We start from the raw sequence: 18,152 nt of genomic DNA on the forward strand, positions 1-18,152 counted from the left end.
GCACATAGCCACACAAAAGAGCAAACAAACAAAACCTTAAAGACTATATAAGCCCACCCTTTGAAACACTGTAATCATATTCTGTCAGAAATATACATTAGTTATGGATACTCCAAGATGCATACTAACCCAAGCTATCTTCTAGAACATATGGAATTGTATGAGGCCATCTATAATTTTCTCCAATGATGGAATTTCTAACCTGTGCCTGTCAAAAATAAATGGGAAAGGGCTAGTTAAACAAATAAGACAAAAACTTAGGAAACAATTAGTAGTTAATCTAGAAATAAATGAAGTTTAAAGCTCTCTCAGCACAAACTGTGTGTGTGTGTGTGTGTGTGTGTGTGTGTGTGTGTGTGTGTGTGTGTAGTCCTACTTTTATCATAATATAACAAAGTTTCTAGGAGAAAATTACTAATTTCTATCATTAATTTTGTTAATATAGTTGAAGAAGGAATAATGTAGAAAATAATTGTTGGAAATCTGAACTACAAATATTGGTAGATTTATAGGTTAGTATCTTACACTTAAAGATTAAAAATATGCAAGAAAAAAGTGATATCAATATCTTGATAATCTGGATCGCACAATATCAGAAAGTCACACATGAGCTGGGCCAAAGTTTTCAGAAATTTTTAAAGGATTTTAAACTGTATACTAGAAAATGAATAATATTTTACTAATGTATTTATCCAGTCAATACATTGAATATTGTTCTAGAGAATAGAGATTCCTTGGTAATAAAAGTATCTGGCTTCATGGAGCTTTTATCTAGTGGATGAGAGAAAAGAGCATGGGAAAAAAATGTTTAGGTGGGATAATAGGAAGGAAATTAGAAAGAAAGGTGTGAACAAGGGCACAGGGATGAGGGAGTATATGAGATGGAGTGATCAAGACAGACCTCTCTGAAGGGATGACATTTAAGGGGAAACAGGAATCGCAAGAAAGAGCCAGCATTGAAAGGGGTCCTGGGAAGGTGGTTCAAGGCAGAGGGAACATTAGTTACTCTGGTTCTGAGGTGGGAATATGCCTGGTATGTTTTGAATATGTGTTAAGACCAGTAGCCTAATGAGTTAAGAGAGAGCACGGATGAGACAAGAGGAGAGGAAAAGGGAGGAGAGGGGTGGGAGGGGAGGGAAGCAGGAGCTAAGTCATGCTAGGCTTAGAGGGCTAGGGCTAAATCTGGAGTTGATTCTAAACCCATAGGCAGCTGTGGAAGAGTTTCAAGCCAAGAGGAGGAATGAAGTCACTGCCTGTTTGAAAAATGATTTTGCTGTAGGTGATGAGGGCAAGTAACAGGGTGGAAAAGATTATAGGGGAACAATATATGAAATAGAAAGACAAATTAGGAGGCTAATGGGAAAAGCCAGGCAAGAGATGATGAGACCTGAATTAGAGTGATAGAGAAAAGTGGATGATTTGCAGTGTATGTTAGAGCTAGAAATGACAGAACTTGCTGACAGGCAAGATGGAAAGTGAAGGAGAGAGGAGAAGCAAAGGTGACTCTTAAAGTTTTTATGTGTTCAGTTGAGTGGAGTCAGGGAGTGAGGATGACTTTACAGATAGGGGAGAGTGGGGAGGGACAGTTTGGAGGCAAGATCAGAGTTTGCCTGATCAGAGGACACCTTAGGTTTGAGATGTCTTGTAGACATTCAAGTGGAGCTGGCAAATTAGTGCTTGGATAGACCAGTCTGGAGCTCAGGGAAAGGAGAGGACCAGAGATAGGCCTTTGGAGTCACTGGCATGGGGATGACATTTAAATTCCTGGCCCAAGGTGAGATCAAGAGAGAATACAGATAGAAGAGTAGGCTCAGGACTAAGCCTGGGACACTGTAGCTCTGTTTCCTGAGGGTGGGAAGGTTGTGAGGGATGTTGGTGCTTATGACATAGGAAGGAAGGGAGTGACTCAGGCCTGTGTTGGAAGAGCAGAATTTTAAAGGAAAAGATCTATTCGATAACTTCTAGGTCATATGGTGTACATATTTTTAATTATGATGGCTCTTGTCAAATTGTCTTCTCTCTTTTTTTCAAGATTATACACTGTCCAATGTAACAACATGCTATAAACACATTCCAAAACAAGCATCCTGGTTTCTCTTTATCATCACTAAAAGGGATAGTAAGTGTTAAGTTTCTTAATCTTTTGCGATCTAGTGGACAATAAACTATATCTTGTCTTTTAAAAAATAGTGCTTATTTCCATTCTGTGAGAGAATGCTGAAAAAAAAAATAGTGCTTTTATGGTAGTGAACTTTTTAGTCCCCCAAATCTACATGTAAGATACCTGTGTTTAACTGTGTGGCATGATGACTTAGATGAGAATCAGCACTCTTTATGAATAGGTTTGGGAGGGTCTTTACTTGGCAACATTATTTTTAGCTGAGGCCAGGGTAGAAGTCACAAAATCTATTCATTGTGGTAAAAAGCCTGATTCACTGAAGATGTTTACAAATTCAGTTTAATTTTGCTTCCACTAGATTGAATCTGTGAGATCCTATTTCAAAATGAAAATGTCATATGGCTCCAATGAAAATCAGTCAAATCAATAAGACTAAGACCTATGTAATGAGTTATGGTGGCTTGAATCACACAGAAATCTGAGTAATGAAAGATGAAGACACAATTGTATGCATTTTTTCTAGTATAATACATTCATTGAATAAATGTGTTGACATGATTCTGTGCCCTTAGAGATAGTTGGGCTTAACAAAATTCATGCTGTCTAATCTTTCTCAGTTACTCTGAATTTGGCTTCCAGTAGTTAATGGAAGATTCTTCTTCACACTGTTTCAACTCACCCCATCTAGTCTGATGTCACCCTCAAAAAGGTCCAGTCCCAAACCTAAGAGTGAGGATAAAAATTCATGTTAACAAATTGGATTCAAACTCTCTACTTAAGAGATGATGTAAAAAAAGTCCACAAACCTTCATTGATATCAAATATGTCCTGGTCCATTCCACCATCTATGTCTTTAATTAAAACAACAACAAAAAGAAAACACATTGAATATCATGTTTATAAAAAGAGAAAATCTTTATCATTTATATAATCAGAACTAAGCGAGTCTCTTTTTGCCCTCAGGTGACTACTAGATTCTGACTCAACATAGATTGATTAATTGATTGATTGATTGATTAAGAATCTCCTATGAGCCAGGTTGGGATCTAAAGAGGTTTTGTGTATGTATTCTGTCCTATCCATATTTCTGGAACGTCAAATGACTTCAGGAATAAGAAATTGGTTTCTCAGTATATTATTAAGCTGAATTTGAAACACTAGAAGACTAGATTAAATAGGAAACAAATGATTAAATTTGGTCAAATTAGCCCAATCTACTCATACATGTATATCACTTGCTAGTAGTATACCTTGGAACTTTCAAGCAAAAATTTTTAAGTTAAACTTGAATTGTTATTTTAAGTTGCAAAAGGATATATAATATAGCCAAATCTCTGAGTATGCAAGTGAATACCGAGTAGATTGTATTATTAGGTCCATCTGATTTGGCACAAAATAACAAAAACAATAAAGTGAACACTGAGTAGATTGTATTATTAGGTCCATCTGATTTGACACAAAATAACAAAAACAGTAATAACAAGCATTTATGGGATGTCTATGTGTCAGTCGCTGTTCTAGGCCTTTCCCAAACCACCTTCTATTTTTCTGTTGGGTATATGAATCCTGCAACATGGACAATAAAATATCCCTTCATAAATCAAAAGAATCCAGTGTTAGATCAAAGTTCAATGCAATTATGCATCAATTATGCATATGTAATTATGTATAATGCTTAGCATTATATATGTCCAAGGTTCTCTACAACCTAGAACAAAACTCAAAATAGACTCACCAAAGTTTTCTGGAGTTGGCTGAGAAACAAACACATAAACAAAAAATATTATTATAATACCCAAGAATGGCCTTCTTGGAGTCAGTTTATATCTAACCATTTGTTGTTTGTTTATTTTGTCATTAATAATATGGATTACTTTCTGACATGTATTTAGGGTCGCTAAATTGAAGTCTAAGATGACTTTTTGATCAAAAGGTCTTCTCATTTCATATGAAAAATGGAACTGCCTGTTAAGTCAATTTGAAGGTGAAGGAAACAAGAAACCAACTTCAAAACTTGGGGGAGGAAGGTAGAACATAAGACTCTAGCTCTCAAATAAGTGCTCAGTTTACACATGATTTTCTAAAGCATTCGAGGAGCAATGTGTGAAAAATCTAATAATTTATTCCCAATGCTGAAATAATATTGTAATTTTTTTTTGAGACAGAGTCTCACTCTGTCACCCAGACTGGAGTGCAGTGGCACAATCTTGGCTCACTGCAACCTCCGCCTGCCAGGTTCAGCAATTCTCCTGCCTCAACCTCCTGAGTAGCTGGGACTACAGGCGCCTGCCACCACGCCCAGCTAATTTTTGTATTTTTAGTAGAGACAGGGTTTCACAATGTTGGCCAGGCTGGACTCGAACTCCTGACCTCATGATCAGCTCCCCTCAGCCTCCCAAAGTGCTGGGATTACAGGCGTGAGCCACCGCGCCCAGCAATAATTTATAACAATACTTTAAAAATAAATTTTATTCAAGACTCATTGATCAGGTTATTTTACTTTCATGTGTCTCCCAGAATAATTCTGTCTTCAAAGACAATACCAAATATTTAAGAAAAAAACAATGGTTAAATTTTGAGATTAATTTTTTTTTCTGAAAATAGATTCTCCACAAATGGTCAATGAAATTCAGACTACATGTCCAAAGGAGAAAAAAAAAAAAAAAAAGAAGTAAACCTGAGAAATGTCTTAGTGTAATTGAATAAAAAAGTTCATAGGACTGTATGGGTTATGTTCCCATTTCTACTAACTAAGAGTAATTCAGTTCACCTTCCAGGCACTCAAACTATCTATAAAATACGGTCAGTACCTGCTTTGCATGGGTATTGTGAGGGTTACAGGATATAATGTGAAAGAAAGCACGTTGTAAGCTGTAATAAATTGTCAAAAAAGTGTAAAGTACAATTTTATTCAAATACAGCTTACATATGTAAATACTAGAATCGTTTGGAGTGTTTAACAAAATGTGGGAATGAACTGGATGGTTGGGGTTACCATCATTTTTGACATTAACAAGTGTTTTGCATGTTTCACCCTATAACAACGCACAGGCACACACTCATACAGGAATGCCAGTGCACCTGCAGAACAAAGTTATCAAGGATTTATTCCTAATTACAGTTTAACACATATTCATCAGTATCTCTTGTTTGCAATGCCCTAGTTCCTATTCATAAATATCAGCCCAATATAATAATTGTTATTTTAAAATAACAACTGAAGATTTTTCACCAGCCGTTTGAAACTTCATTTAAAACATTGGGTTGGTTTGTGATACAAACTACATGATAGGAAAGATTAGTCTCAATTGATGAAGAAGTAGGAGAGAAATACCATGTTACAAAACTTTATAACTACTGATGGTGCCTGTGACACTCATTCATGTCTCAAGTTACTGCACAGCAATCTGCATTTCATTCAGCAGTAAAAATGGTATGATTTTCAAAATTCACATTTATAATCTTATCAAAAGAAAAATTGTTGCACAATGTGAAACTAAAAGGAAAACATAACCTTATGTCAATGTCTCTACTCTGGTGCGGCTATTTGTCACTCCCTACACCCTATTCACCCCTACTCTCCAAAAAGAAACACTCATTTGAGATCAACATTTTGAGATGTATAAAAAGACCAAAAATTAACAAACAGTTGTTCTTTAACAATCAATATCAACTGTCCCAAAATTTTTAAATTCTTTTCTATATATTGTTTCCTTACCAAGCCAGAAATCACGAGAAGAGCATCCAAGAACAGAAACCAAGGCAGGTTCCATAAATCCATGTTGTAGCTTCCAGTTGCAAGTTGCTAACTAACATGCAGGGTTGAACTGACTTTTTTAAAGGCAAACATTGTAACTTATAGCCTTTGATCTCAGTGATCCATATTGCAGGCCAGCTTGATGCTGTAGTAAGACCTCTAATCAAGGGATGAAAGTCCAAAATCTTTAACACAGCTCTGCAGAGTTGATTTGTTGGGTTGTTTCTGTTTCCTGTGTCAATAGTTGAGTGCCTGCCTGAGACATGTTAATGAAATACATTCTGTAATGTATATGTACTGGTCCCCGAGACTACTAAACACCACTTGAGCGAAAAATATATATATCAAATTAATTTTTAATCTTAATCTTATGAAACTCCTCCTTGCTCATATAGCCCCATGCTGCTTTAATATATCCAGTTATGTCCACTGCTTTTTATCATTCATTTATTTAATAAAATTTTATTAAGTGCCTATAATTTATTGAATTATAAAATCCACTAATGTGGTGCTAGAAATCAGGCATACCCGTTATTCAGATATAAAATAGTAAGATAGCAATATACCTCATGCCTAAAAATTCCCAACAAGCAAACATTGGTGGGACATGGGACATAAAGGTAGGAATGGTCACTGATTTTCTAATAAAATAATGTTCCCAATCCATCTCTTAATTCTTTCTCACTTTTTCCTCCTTTTCTTGGGATAATTTCTCTTTAGAAACAACTTGCTCTCTCAGTTTCCATGGCTTCATATTCAACTTACTCATGATGCAGGATAATATTTTTCAAATCCTAATTTTTGGCCGCAGTGGCTCAGGTCTGTAATTCCAGCATTTTGGGAGGTTGAGGCAGGCAGATCACCTGAGATCAGGAGTTCGAGACCAGCCTGGCCAATACAATGAAACCCCATCTCACCTAAAAATACAAAAATTAGCTGGGCATGGTGGTGCATGTCTGTAATCCCAGCTACTCAGGAGGCTGGGGCAGGAGAATCACTTGAACCCAGAAGGCGGAGGTTGTAGTGAGCCAATATCACACCACTGCACTCCAGCCTGGGCAACAGGTGCACTCCATCTCAAAAAAAGAAAAACCTATTTTTTTTATTTTTCCCTTCCCCTCTCCAGCTTAGCCTTCACCCCATTTTGTGCTAATAGGAAGGCTATCAAGAGACGTGTAGCTATTAGGGTTAAGAAAGAAAAAAAGAGAGAGACATGTAGCATAGACAAGGGATTTGAGAAGTTGCTTATAGAGTACAAGCCAGCCCTTCCCACCCTGTGAGGATATGATGAGAGTTAAAAGGAAAAATTGAAAACTGCAGTTATAAATCAGTTCTTTACTTGATCCCTGAGATCCCCCAGATATATTGTAGGATCCAAAATCAAATGGGCTTGTTTCTTCACTAGAGCTACAAGGAAGCAAAGGGACTCTACAGAAGAAGGCACATCTTGGAAAGAGGAGAATAACTCCTGAGGCCAAAAGAAGCACAGAAGTATCAGAGAAAGCTGTCATGCCTGAAGGGCCATGTGGATAGGAATAAGGATGTCTCCATAGCAGGCTGCACAGAATCACAAATAAGAACCAGACAGAGGGACTGATGTTTCCGAGAATGCCTGTGAGGATAGATAACATCAGAGATCAGAAGGGATCTTCTCAATGTATTGGGACTATTAACTAAGGGTAGGCACAACCTAAGGGTAAAAACATGAATCCTGAATTGGTTGCAATTACGTTTTGCCACCTATGTGAATGGGAACCTAAAATATCAATTATTATAACAGACAAATGGAACAGAGTAGAGAACCCAGAGAAACCAGGCGTCAAGAACTTACATTGGGGAAAGGACAGTCTCTTTAATAAATGGTGCTGAGAAACTGGATATCCATATATGGAAGAATAAAACTAGATCTCTGTCTTTCACCATATATAAAAATCAACCCCAAATGGATTAAAGATTTAAATGTAAGACCTGAAATTGTTAAACTATTCAAGGAAAACATTGTAGAAATGCTCTAGGACATTGTTCTGGGCAAAGACTTTTGGGGGGTAAGACCTCAAAAACACAGACAACAAAGCAAAAATAGACAAATGAGATTATATCAAGCCAAAAACCTTCTACACAGCAAAGGAAACACTCAACAAAGTGAAGAAACAACTCACAGAATGGGAGAAAATGTTTGCAAACTATCCATCTGACAAGGGATTAATAACTAAGATATATAAAGAACTGAAACAACTCAATACCAAAAAACAAATAATCTGATTTTAAAATGACCAAAAGACCTGAACAGACATTTCTCAAAAAAGTCATACAAATTGCCAATAGGTATATGAAAAAATGCTCATCACCACTAATCATCAGGGAAATGCAAATCAAAACCACAGTGAGATATCATCTTATCTTAGTTAGAATGGTTATTACCAAAAGAACAAAAGATAACAAATTCTGGAAAGGATGTGGAGGAACAGGAAGGCTTGAACACTGTGAAAATGTAAAGTAGTAGAGATATTATGGAATACAGTATAAAGGTACCTCAAAAAACTAAAAATAGGACTACCATATGATCCAGCAATCCCATTGCTGAGGATATATCCAAAAGAAGGGAAATCGGTACATTGAAGGGATATCTGCACTCCCACGTTTATTGCAGCATTATTTGCAATACCCAAGATATAGAATCAAACTAAGTATTTGTCAACATATGAATGGATAAAGAAAATGTGGTCTAGGCCGGGCGTGGTGGCTCACGCCTGTAATCCAAGCACTTTGGAGGCCAAGGCGGGCGGATCACCTGAGATTGGGAGTTCAAGACCAGCCTGACCAACATGGTGAAACCCCATCTTTAAAAAAAAAGTAAAAAAAGTTAAAAAAAAAAAAAGAAAGAAAAGAAAAAGAAAATGTGGTCTATATAAACAATGGAATATTATTCAGCCATAAAAAATAAATCTTGTCATTTTCAGCAACATGAATGGAACTGGAGGTCATTAAGTGAAATAAGCCAGGAACAGAAAGACAAATATCAAATGTTCTTACTCATATCTGGAAACTAAAATAATAAGATCTCATGGAAGTAAAAAGTAGATTGGTAGTTACAGAGGCTAGGAAGGGAAGGGAAGGGGAGGAGAAGGAGATGAAAAGAAGTTGGTTAATGGGTACAAAAGTACAGTTAGATTTAAAAAATGTTTTAGTATTTGATAGTACAGAAGGTAAATTATAACTATTTATTATATATTTTTAAATAACAAGAAAAGATTACTTGAAATGTTCCCAACACAAAGAAAAGAGAATTATTTGAACTGATGGATATCCTAATCACCCTGATTTGATTATTACACATTGTATACAGGTATCAAATCATCATATGTACCCCCAAAATATTAACAATTATATATCAGTAAAAATTTTAAAAGGAAAAGGAAAAAAAGTATGATTATGGAAAATAAAGACAGGCTGGGCACGATGGCTCAAGTATGTAATACCAGCACTTTGGGAGGCCATGGCAGGGCAGATCACTTGAGGTCAAGAGTTCAAGACCAGCCTGGCCAACATGGTGAAACCTCATCTCTACTAAAAATATAAAAATTGGCCAGGTGCAGTGGCTCACGCCTGTAATCCCAGCACTTTGGGAGGCCAAGACGGGTAGATCACAAGGTCAGGAAATCAAAACCTTCCTGGCTAACACAGTGAAACCCTGTCTCTACTAAAAATACAAAAAATTAGCCAGGTGTGGTGGCACATGCCTGTAATCTCAGCTACTTGGGAGGCTAAGGCAGGAGAATCACTTGAACCCGGGTTGCAGTGAGCCAAGATTGCACCACTGCACTCCAGCCTGAGTGACAGACCAAGACTCTGTCTCAAAAACAAAACAAAACAAGACAAAAATATATATATATATGTATATACACACACATATATATATAAACTGGCCACAGCGGCAGGTGCCTATAATCCCAGCTACTCATGAGGCTAAGATAGGAGAATTGTTTGCACGTGGGAGGTGGAGGTTGCAGTGAACTGAGATCCCACCATTGCATTCCAGACTGGGTGAAAAGAGCGAAACTCCATCTCAAAAAAAAAAAAAAGAGAGAAAGAAAGACACTTAGTTGTTTCTGTGAGCTAAGATTTGTAACTGAAACACCTGAGTGAATTCTCTGTGTTGATAAAGATAGTTCATATTTGAAGTTAGGAAAAGTGGAAGCCGGAAGAACAGGAAGCAATCATTCCCAGGATATTGGAGTCTGTTTTGAACCCTAATTACAGGACATGGGCAGAGCCTCACTAGGAATCTCATGAAAGTCATTGAGGCATGGCAGAAATCCAATTCCAAAACATTTATTTTGCCTACAATAAATAGATATCTTTTATAGTTTGTTCTTTTCTGAGGTTGTCAATGAAGCTCTACTGTGGAAGCTACACTTGGCTAGTCTAACATACCTCCAGCTTCCATCACGTGTATTCTGCCCCTAGGGAGCCTTTACAAGCTTCATCATGTCATTTAGAATCTGATCCCAGGAAACTGTCTCTGCCTTTGGTCACTGGTCCACCTCTGGTGTTCATTTCTCCCCAGGCAATATTATCAACAGGAAACCCAATACTGAGATGATAGGACTTATATACTGTTCTGAGATCCCCTGGCACCATCAGGAAAGCATATTTCTGTTAGAAATGTGATTCTTGAGAAGTTTTTGGGGCCGGGCGTGGTGGCTCACACCTGTAATCCCAGCACTTTGGGAGGCCGAGGCGGGTGGATCACGAGGTCAAGAGATCGAGACCATCCTGGTCAACATGGTGAAACCCCGTCTCTACTAAAAATACAAAAAATTAGCTGGGCATGGTGGTGCGTACCTGTAATCCCAGCTACTCAGGAGGCTGAGGCAGGAGAATTGCCTGAACCCAGGAGGCGAGGTTGCGGTGAACCGAGATCGCACCATTGCACACCATCCTGGGTAACAAGAGTGAAACTCCGTCTCCAAAAAAAAAAAAAAAGTTTTTGTAAGTTATGTCATGAATTTCCCAATAGTAGCTCTTTATGAAATCTTGCAAACATTTTCCTAACATATTAGAAAGGTACATATATTTGAATTTCAATTCAATTCAATTCAATTCAATTTAGTTGGAGCTCAGCCAACTAAGGGGCAGAAGGGCTCATAAGACATCTTCCCAAGACATCTGCATTGCCTGGTATTGAGTAGACTAAATCACATATTTTACACAGATCTTCCAAGTCCCTCCCCTAAATTACCATCTTTTACCCCATTTTTCAAAATTGTAGTATGTTACTATATTAGTCAATGTTTACCAAAGAAACAGAACCAATAAGATGTGTGTATAGATTGGATTGGCTCATATGATTGTGGAGGCTGGTAAGTCCAAAATCTGCAGAGTAGGCCAGCAGGTTAAAGACCCAGGCAGGAGTTGATGTTGCAACTAGAATACCATGGCAGTTTGCTGCTTCTTTCTCTAGAGACCTAGAGGAAGAAAATGAAACTCTTTTCTCTCTTAAGGCTTTCAACCAATTGGATGAGCCTTACCTACATTTGGATGGAGAGTAATCTAAACATTAATCTCATCATTAGAAAAAAAAATACTTTCACAATTATGTTTAGACTGGTATTTGACCAAACATCTGGGTAGCATAACCTAGCCAAGTTGACACATAAAATTAACCATCACAGTTACCTTTTCTTGCTTCTTTTCTTGTGTTTCCCAAGGATTGTCTTCTGTGTACCTGACACTAACTTGGTTTAAAAAGCCATTCATGGGATTTCCAGTTTCCAGTCTGGCATGTAAGAAGTCACCACTCTGCCATAACAATAAGTAAAAATGTGAACAAACTGAAAAATCACCAGTTCTTCTTAGATTTATAAAAGAAGTTAGGTTAGAGGACAAACTGCTGCTGCTGAAGTGGGAGAGACCAACAGGTGAATACACAACAGAATCACAACAGAGCAGAAACTGCTGTAGGCAACCATCACTGGGTTAAGGAAACCTGATTATAACTGACAAGTTCCTGGAGGGTAAATGTGGACAAATCTAAGTGATAAAAACTCCAGGGGGAGCTGTCATGGGGAAGGGGTGGGCGGCATGCTTTTCCAAGTTTTACCTCCAGGAGCTGCATCAGGTCTTCACAGTGAACAGCAGAGAAAAATTCCCTCATGATTACATCAAGGGCAGAGGAAAGAAACTATTTTGAAAACCATAAAAGCACTATGTTCTTCTTAACAAGGAGAACCTAGTTAACCACAGCCTCACCTGCTGGGGTTTTATCAGAGCCTAACTGAGCTGAGGGAAGGAAAACACCCAATTCCATCTGACTCTACCCTTCCATGTGGAGGAACTACCCAACTCCAGTCCACTGTAGACATCCTGACCCACCTATGGGGGTGGGGTGGGAGGTCTGAGAAGCACATGTGGAGTTCACGGTCCAGAGGCACAGGCTTACTAAAACACTGAGACCTAATCATAAGAGTATAGAGTACTCCCCCTCCCCCCACACCTTACCAACACATTAATTAAGACCTAGTTACCGCAATTCCTTTTACCTGGTACATTATGTCCAGCTATCAAGAAAAAAATATATACAAGACATACTAAAAAGCACAAACACAGTATGAAGAGACAAAGCAACAGAACAAGTCTCAGATATGGCAGAGATGTTGAAATTATCAGACCAGAAATGTAAAACAACTATGATTGATATGCTAAGGGTTCTAACAGGTAACGTAGACAGCATGCAAGGGGACACGGGTAATACAAGCAGAGAGATGGAAATTCTAAGAAAGAACCAAAAAGAAATGCTAGAAATAAAAAAATTGTACAGAAATGAAGAATCCCTTTGAGAAATTTATTAGTAGACTGGACACAGCTGAAAGGAATTTCACAACTGGAGGATATCTCAATAGAAACCTCCAAAACTGAAAAGCAGAGAGAAAAAAAAGACTGAGGGAAAAAAACCAAAACAGAATAATCCAAGAACTATGGGCCAACTACAAAAGATGTAACATACACATAATGAGAACACCAGAGGAGAAGAAAAAGAGAAATGAACAGAAGAAATATATGCATCAGTGACTCATAATTTCCCCCCAAGTTAGTGTCAAAGACCATCCAGGAAGCTCGGAGAATACCAAGCAGAATAAATGCCAAAAATCTACACCCAAACATGTCATTTTCAAACAAGAGAAAATCAAAGTTAATAAAAGAAAAAAAATCCTGAAAGAAGACAGAGGGAAAAGTACATCTTACCTATATAGAAACAAAGATGAGGATTACATCCGAATTCTCAGGAATTATGCAAGCAGAGAGAGAGAGTGAAGAAATATTTAAATTGTTCAGAGAAAACAAAAATACTAACCTAGAATTCTTTACCTTAGGAAATTATCCTTCAACAGTGAAGGAGAAATAAAAGCTTTCTTGAACAAACAAAAATTGGTGAGATTTTTTTGCCACTAAACCTGCCTTGCGAGAAATGTTAAAAGAAGTTCTTTAGAAAGAAAATAATACAGATCAGAAACTCAGATCTACATAAAGAAAGGAACAGCAAGGAAGAAGAGATAAGTGAAAGTAAAATAAAACCTTTTATTTTACATATTCTTAATTGATCTAATAGAGAACAGTTTGCTCAAAAAATAGTATAACAATACATTTGATTATATATGCACATACATATGTCTATATATGTTTTTATATAAGTGAAATGAATAACAGCAATGATATAAGGATCGGAAGGAGGAACTGGGATTATTTTGTTATTATAAGGTGCTCACACTGCCCATGAAGTCATATAGTTTTATTTGAAAGCAGAGTTGGATTAGTTGTAAACGTATACTGCACACTGTAGGACGCCACTAAAAAAGTTTATAAGACAGTGTAACTGATATGCTAAGAAATGAGAGAAAATCTAATCATATAAAATGCTCAACAAAAGCCACAAAAGGCAGAAAAGAGTGAAAGATAAAAATAGAAACGTAGAAAAGGGCAACAAACAGAAAACAGTAACAAATATGGTAGATATTAATCCAAATATATAATCACTTAAAACATCAATGGCCAAGGCGCAGTGGCTCATGCCTGTAATCCCAGCACTTTGGGAGGCCAAGGCAGGTGGATCATGAGGCCAGGAGATCGAGACCATTCTGGCTAACATGGTGAAACCTCGTCTCTACTAAAAATATGAAAAACTAGCCGGGTGTGGTGGTATGCACCTGTATCCCAGCTACTCGGAGGCTGAGGCAGGAGAATCACTTGAACCTGGGAGATGGAGGTTGCAGTGAGCCAAGATCACACCACTGCACTCCAGCCTGGGTGACAGTGCAAGACTCTATATCAAAAAAAGAAAAGAAAAAAAAAAAAATCAATGGCCTAAATGCACCAATTAAAAAACACATCGTCCCAGTAGATCAAAAACAAGACCCACCTACATGTTGTCTATAAGAAATCACCTTTTTTTTTTCTGAGACAGGGTCTTGTTCTGTCACCCAGGTCAAAGTGCAGTGGCATGATCACAGCTCACTGCAGCCTCAAACTTTTGGGCTCAAGTAATCCTCCTGCCTCAGCCTCCCAAGTAGCTGGGATTACAGGCATGCGCCACCACACCCAGCTAATTTTTTATTTTTATTTTTTGTACAGACAGGGTCTCACTATGTTGCCTTGGCTGGTCTCCAACTCTTGAGTTCATGCAATCCCCACCCTCAGCCTTGTAAAGTGCTGGGATTACAGGTATGAGATACTGCATCTGGCCAAGAAACCCACTTTAAATATAAAAACACAAAAAGATGCAAACGGATGAAGCGTGTCAAACCCAACTATGTATAAAAAGAACTATACACCACAAACAAGTGGGATTTACCCAGATATGCGAGGCTGGTTCAACATTCAAAAAAACTCTTGCAGAAATTCTTGAAACTTAACAATGAGAAAACAACAACCAATTAAAATATGAGCCAAAGACCTTAATAGATACCTCACCAAAGAAGATATACAGATGGTGAAGAAGCATATAAAAAGATGCCCTGCGTCATATGCCATCCAGGAAATGAAAATCAAAACAATAACAAGATACCATCACAAACCTAATTAGAATGGCTGAAATCCAAAACACTGACAACACCAAATGCTGGTGAGGATGTGGAGCAACAAGAACTCTCATTTATTGCTGGTAGGAAAGCAAAATGGTACAGCCACTTTGGAAGACAGTTTGGCAGTTTTTTACAAAACTAAACATAGCCTTATTATGCTCTGGTTTCTCGTCAGAGCATATAAATCTTTCACCTCTTAAATATATCCTATCATGTGATTCAGCATTTGTGTTCCTTGGTATTTACCCAAAGGAGTTAGAAACTTATGACCACACAAAAACCTGCACATGAATGATTATAGCAGCTTTATTCCTAATTGCCAAAACTTAGAAGTGACAAATATATACTTTAGTAGGTGAGTGGATACATAAACTGTGTCACCTCCAAACAATGGAATGTTATTCTGCACTAAAAAGTAATGAGCTAGCAGGCTATGAAAAACCATGGAGGAAGCTTAAGTGTATATTTCTAAGTGAAAGAAGCCAATCTGAAAAGGCTACACACTGTGTGATTCCAACTACATCACATCTGGAAAAGGCTAAATTAAGAAAACAGTGACAAGTTCAGCGATTGCGAAGGAATCGAGAACAGGAAGGAATGAATAGGCAGAGCATAAAGGATTTTTAGAAGAGTGAAACTATTCTGTACATTATAGTTGTGAATACATGTCTGTATACATTTGTCAAAATAAAATGTACAGAATCAAGTGTGAACCCTAATGTAAATTATGAACTCTGGGTGAGAAAAATGTGTTAATGTAGGTTCCAAATGCCACACTTTTTGGGGATGTTGATATGGGGAAGCCATGCATGTGTTGGAGGAGAGGGTATATGAGATATTTCTGTATCCTCTGCCCAACTTTGCCATGAACCTAAAATAAAGTCTCTAAAAAATAAAGTCCAAGAAAAAAAAATTAATCTAAGGAACAAAAGCCATTCAATATTTTAACAAGAGTGTATCAGGTGTACGTGTTATAGACCCCTGATATAGGATCACCAAGATTCAATTAATCAAGTTTAACCACTAGCAGGTGGCATCTTCTGTGTACCCAACACTGTGCATCACATTGCTTCTGCTCTACTGCACTGACTTTTTGTTTTGTTTTGGTTTACAGTGTGTGCCTTCTGAGGAAACTACTAGAATGACAAACATTTCCCAAAGGATGTAAATGACACTATCTGAGTGCAACAACAGAAAGAGGCCAAAAAGTAAACAGGGCCACACACTCAGTACAAGACTACGCTGTTGCCTTGGAGACTCCACTACAACGTGTTCTTGAAGTGGGAGGAGGTCAGTGGCACTGTTTAAGCATTCGCTGTACCTCGAAGTGGAAAATATCCTGCACAAAAGCGAAAAAAAAAAAAAAGGCGAATGAAGTAGCACTCAACCTGGGCCACTTTAACCACAAAAATTATTAGGAAAGAAAAGATTGAATGTACGGTTCATTTTACTGTAGTCTAAGTGGATAGAAAACTTTCCTAAATATTCAGCTCTATGGGTTTGGCTTCTGTCCCTTCCTCTCATTTGTGCACCCCTCTGTCATAGCCAATAACTTATAGTGACAGTCCCCAAACTTTTTTGACTTGACAGCCCTTTTCATTCTAAAAAATAGTTGAATAATAAAATAAAATAAATTTTAGTTTCAGTTTAAATTTTATTACCAATTTACAATATTGACCTCATTAGAAATTAAAACACAAAAATTTTAAATATTTATTAATTCATTAAAAAGCAATTATAATCCTATGATACATTAACATATATAGCAAATCAGTGAAAAATGGAGTACATATTCAAAAACAAAAATAATGAGAAGGATGGCATTGTTTTACACTTTTGCAAATCTCTTAATGTCTGACTTAATTGAAGACAAGTAGATTCTCACAGCTGCTTCTGCATTCAATCCATTGCAACATGGTGGCATGATTAAAGTATATGAAAATGTAAATGACACTACCTGCAGTGCAACAACAAAAAGAGGCCAAAAAGTAAACAGGTCAACACACTTAGTACAAGACCACGCTGTTGCCTTGGAGACTCCGCTACAAGGTGTTCCTAAAGTGGGAGGGGGTCAATGGCATTGTTTAAGCATTTGCTGTACCTTGCAGTAGAAAATATTCCTGCAAGGGGCAGGGTGTAAGGCAAAAAGTAAAAAAGAAAAGAAAAGAAAAGAAAATATCATGCACAAAAGAAAAAAAAAAAACTTGTCACACACCCTTGGGTAGTTGGGTAAATGGATGAGAGCATCTCCTGTCTTGTGCTCAGTCGGACTTCAAAGAGAAATGTAGTTGAAAAAGGGAGGAATACTTTAGTAGCCTTTTAGATAATTGTGGCTATTCTACTTAAGTACTACACCGAAACTCAACAAGCTGTAGTTTCTTAAACTGCATCAATGAACTTTCCATATTCTGTTATATTTAAGTTTATTTCTTATGCTGTTAAATTCAAATCTATTGGTCTACCTACATTTGAATGGATCCTTTGCCTATGCATGATTTTCTAACATCATTCATCTTTTAGAAAATCTGGGTTCACTAAATTATGCAGATCTTACAAATGTTGACACATTTAGTTATACTTTATCAGATAAATCACTTTGTTAATATCACCGCCAATCTCATCAAAAAACTTTAGAAGTATCTGGGAAACTGTCAAGTTCACAGTAGCAGATACAAGTTTTCCAAAATTCCAACTTTCTCTTGAAAGCTTAATTTTTATCATTGCCAATAAATACCATCAATTGATTTCCTTGATGTTTTAGGCTCACTCCATTCACTTGAGACGGAGTCCTACTCTGTCGTCCAAGCTGGTGGCACGAACTCAGCTCACTGCAACCTCTGCCTCCCAGGTTCAAACAATTCTCCTGCCTCAGCCTCCCAAATAGCTGGGACTACAGGCTCACACCACCACGCCCAGCTAACTTTTGTATTTTTAGTAGAGATAGGGTTTCACCATGTTGGCCAGGATGGTCTCAATCTCTTGACCTTGTAATCTGCCCACCTTGGCCTCCCAAAGTGCTGGGATTACAGGCATGAGCACCACGCCTGACCCCTCAACTTTCTTATGTTTTATACATAAAACATAAGTAGTAATAAAAAGACAGGATTAGCACATTAAATTATATTATTAAGCAAATATAATTATATTGTTAAATAAATATTATTTTATATAGAACTAATAAAAGGACAGGATTAGTATA

General features: G+C 37.4%; 1 protein-coding gene across 3 annotated transcripts in view; it reads right to left on the reverse strand.

Annotated features, from left to right (window-relative positions):
* The window catches only part of MEP1B (meprin A subunit beta), a 30,099-nt gene extending 24,081 nt beyond the window's left edge, over positions 1–6,018 (reverse strand). Inside the window, exons 1-5 of one of the 3 annotated variants that reach the window (XM_012447274.2) lie at positions 5,838–6,018; positions 3,855–3,873; positions 2,926–2,970; positions 2,799–2,842; positions 130–208 (exon numbers count right to left, since the gene is read on the reverse strand). In XM_012447274.2, coding sequence (XP_012302697.1) covers positions 130–208; positions 2,799–2,842; positions 2,926–2,970; positions 3,855–3,873; positions 5,838–5,900 — 250 coding nt within the window. In that variant the 5' untranslated portion in view covers positions 5,901–6,018. The remainder of the gene's footprint in view (positions 1–129; positions 209–2,798; positions 2,843–2,925; positions 2,971–3,854; positions 3,874–5,837) is intronic. The other 2 variants (XM_012447275.3, XM_012447276.3) reach the window with 2 other exon arrangements.
* Positions 6,019–18,152: the final 12,134 nt, after the last annotated feature.

The sequence above is a fragment of the Aotus nancymaae genome, unplaced genomic scaffold, assembly GCF_030222135.1.
Source record: "Aotus nancymaae isolate 86718 unplaced genomic scaffold, 86718_ANA_hifiasm-v0.15.2.pri h1tg000020l, whole genome shotgun sequence".
In the NCBI taxonomy this organism is placed as follows: Eukaryota; Metazoa; Chordata; class Mammalia; order Primates; family Aotidae; genus Aotus; species Aotus nancymaae.